This window comes from Sesamum indicum, linkage group LG4 (genome assembly GCF_026168435.1).
Source record: "Sesamum indicum cultivar Baizhima isolate 11 linkage group LG4, ASM2616843v1, whole genome shotgun sequence".
Classification (NCBI taxonomy): domain Eukaryota; kingdom Viridiplantae; phylum Streptophyta; class Magnoliopsida; order Lamiales; family Pedaliaceae; genus Sesamum; species Sesamum indicum.
This window is the reverse complement of record NC_142660.1, coordinates 10,035,578-10,038,354: the sequence shown is the minus strand read 5'-3', so window position 1 is coordinate 10,038,354 and position 2,777 is coordinate 10,035,578. Positions and strand designations below refer to the sequence as shown.

At 40.2% G+C, this 2,777-nt stretch overlaps 1 protein-coding gene across 1 annotated transcript; it reads left to right on the top strand.

Annotated features, from left to right (window-relative positions):
• Positions 1-1,298: 1,298 nt before the first annotated feature.
• LOC148788443 (uncharacterized) lies at positions 1,299-1,985 on the top strand. Its single transcript, XM_088880081.1, has 2 exons — positions 1,299-1,508; positions 1,608-1,985. The coding sequence occupies exons 1-2, from the start codon at positions 1,299-1,301 to the stop codon at positions 1,983-1,985; spliced, it is 588 nt and encodes a 195-aa protein (XP_088736207.1).
• The last annotated feature ends 792 nt before the right edge of the window (positions 1,986-2,777 follow it).

Genomic DNA, 2,777 nt, shown 5'->3' with positions numbered 1-2,777 from the left:
TGAATGTGGATGGATCATCACAGAGCCCTAGACCGCATGTATGTCTTTTAATTTTGTTGGGTAGGCTCGTGTGCCCTTGTGATTTATTTTCTCCCTCCTTCTCATTTTTAGCCTAGGAATAATAAGGCTAGGTATCTTCCTCCCAATGTACTCCCCCCGAATTCTAATCAAGGTTTGTTTTTAAATTACAATGAGAGTAGTATATGATATTTTGGTGATATATGTATTTTAAGCAAGACTATGGAGAAGAAGGTTCACGGAGGAGGAGGCCCATGGAGAAGGCTGCCTATGGAGATATTACAAGGCCTATCTATATGTTGATTGGTAAAATATTTTGTAATAGTATAGCACTACCTTAGATAGTCCTTAGACTCACTGCGGGCTCAATAGGTCACACAGGTTGGGCTCGTGATCATCCAACAGGGGTATGCTAGATTTCATTGCATGCGATGCATTTATTTGATGATTCAAATATTTGGTATTTATGCATGCAGTGCTAATATGTGATGAGGTCTCGGTCTAAAACTCAATAATAACTCTCATTTGGTTGGACTAAGTTAAATATTAGGCCCAAAATGGACTTGGATCAAAATAGTTTTGATCCGTCCAAGCCTTCCATCCATAAAAATATGGTGAGGAAGCTACCGATACCTAAGTGTGGTCTCACGAGTCATGGCACATTTGGGATAGAGGAAAGCTACATCATTGTTGTGAACAAATGAACATGTTCACCGTTTCCCTATCTCGTAAGTCGTGGGGCCGACAAATAAAATGTAATTTGGTTGATGGGTTGAGCCTAACATTGAGTAATATAATTCACTTGGAGTCCTCGAAATCATGTGAAGAGGTGAGGCAAAAGATCTTGGGAATCTCATGGAATGAGAATGGTATTGGTTACCTCCCACGAGGCTTTTACCATGTGAATCATAAAAGTGGGGCATGGCAAATTCGCTCGTGGATCCCAAGCCCACTAGGAAATGTTATTCCCGTAACCCCACCTGAGAGTGGTGGGCTTTTGTATAAATAATGGGAGAGTTAAATACTAAAAGACCAAGTCTTTAAACTTAATTCATAATATTTACAATCATTCACTGATTTTTGTTTAAGTTTTTATTTTCTAGAAAATGTCTAAGAACCCTTTAACCATGATAATGGATACTAACAAATTCAATGGCACGAACTACAACGACTGGCTGCAAAATCTGAGGATTGTCTTAGATTTCGAGAACTAGGGCTATGTCTTGGACAAGCTACTCCCAACGGCTTTGTAGGAGGGGTCTTCGCCCGAAGAACATGTCATGTTTGAGAAGTGGCTTGAGGACAACTACAAGGTCCGCAGTATCATATTGGCTTCGATGTCCAATGACATCCAAAAGAAATATGATGGGCTGGATGATGTTCCCTCGATAATGCTTCGCATGAAGGAAGTTTATGCGGTTCCTGATAGGCATGTTAGATATGTTGCCAGAAAAGCATTCTTCGGGACTAAGATGGTCGAAGAATCGTCTGTATAAAATCACGTGGTTGAGATGCTATCCCTAGTAGAGGAGCTCAAAGACCTTAAAGCTGGGCTTAACAATGACACGTACATTGACATGATCCTTTAGTCACTTCCTCTATCCTATGACCCGTTTATTATTATCTACAACATGAACGGACTTGAGAAGTCTATTCATGAGTTAATTAATGTGCTGGTCCAATACGAGGCGATGACCCACAAGTCTACGCTGGCGGTATTGGTAGGAGAGGTTTCAAGCACCAAAATGAAAGATGAGAGGACCAAACACTGGAAGAGGAAAAAGGGAAATGGAAAAGCTTTCACAGCCACTGCTTGCGCTTCGAGCGCCCCTACTGCTCTCTTGGGAATGGGCAAAGGGAAAGAGAAGGTTGGCAGTTCTCAGGGTCGAAGGAAAATGATGTCTGTATACATTGCCAAGGAAAGGGGCAATGGAAGAGGGAGTGCCCACAACTCCTCTCCAACCTAGGTATGTTTGTGATTGAAGTGAATATGATAACTAATTCTGCTTCTTGGGTATTGGATACCGGTTGTGGATCTCACATATGTAATAACTTGCAGGTATTGGAAAGAAGCAGAAAACTAAGTAAGGACGAGATGATTCTAAGACTAGGCGGTGGGAAGGCCGTCGCTGCGGACGCCGTGGGATCTCTCAACTTAGTTATTAGTGATCATATTCAGATAGAATTAAATAGACTGTTATTATGTACTGAGCATGATCAAAAAGTATTATTTCCATTCCTGTTTTAGACTATAATGGTTATAAATTTGTGATCAATAAAAATGGTTTTTATTTCATGATTGATAATAACTCTCATCTGCTCGGTACATTAGTTAATGGTCATTATATTCTCCAACAGTTTAATTAGATTATGACATCCCAACACAGACGAAAATTAGATAATCATGAAAATGCACAGTTATGGCACGCAAGGCTAGGCCATATCTCAAAGATAGGATGAGAAAGTTAGTAGGCTCAAAGAGTCTAAAGGTAGACGATTTGAACAACCTACCAACTTGCAAATCCTGTCTAAAAAGGAAAATGGCTAAGAAGTCTTTTGCTGGACAAAGTGTGCTTGCCAACGGTATTCTAGATTTGATCCATACAGATGTTTGTAGACCATTAAATACTCCGACTAGAGGAGGATACTCGTACCTTATAACCTTTTACTGATGATCAGTCATGGTATGGTTATGTTTACCTAATGAGGTACAAGTTTGAGGCTTTTGGAAGGTTCAAGTAGTACAGACTTGAAGTTGA

Bases quoted from the DNA above. Each gene is read 5' to 3' on its own strand.
- LOC148788443 (XM_088880081.1), top strand. From the start codon at position 1,299: ATGTTTGAGAAGTGGCTTGAGGACAACTACAAGGTCCGCAGTATCATA. The intron at 1,509-1,607 runs GTATAAAATCAC...ATGATCCTTTAG, and splicing joins AGATGGTCGAAGAATCGTCT to TCACTTCCTCTATCCTATGA.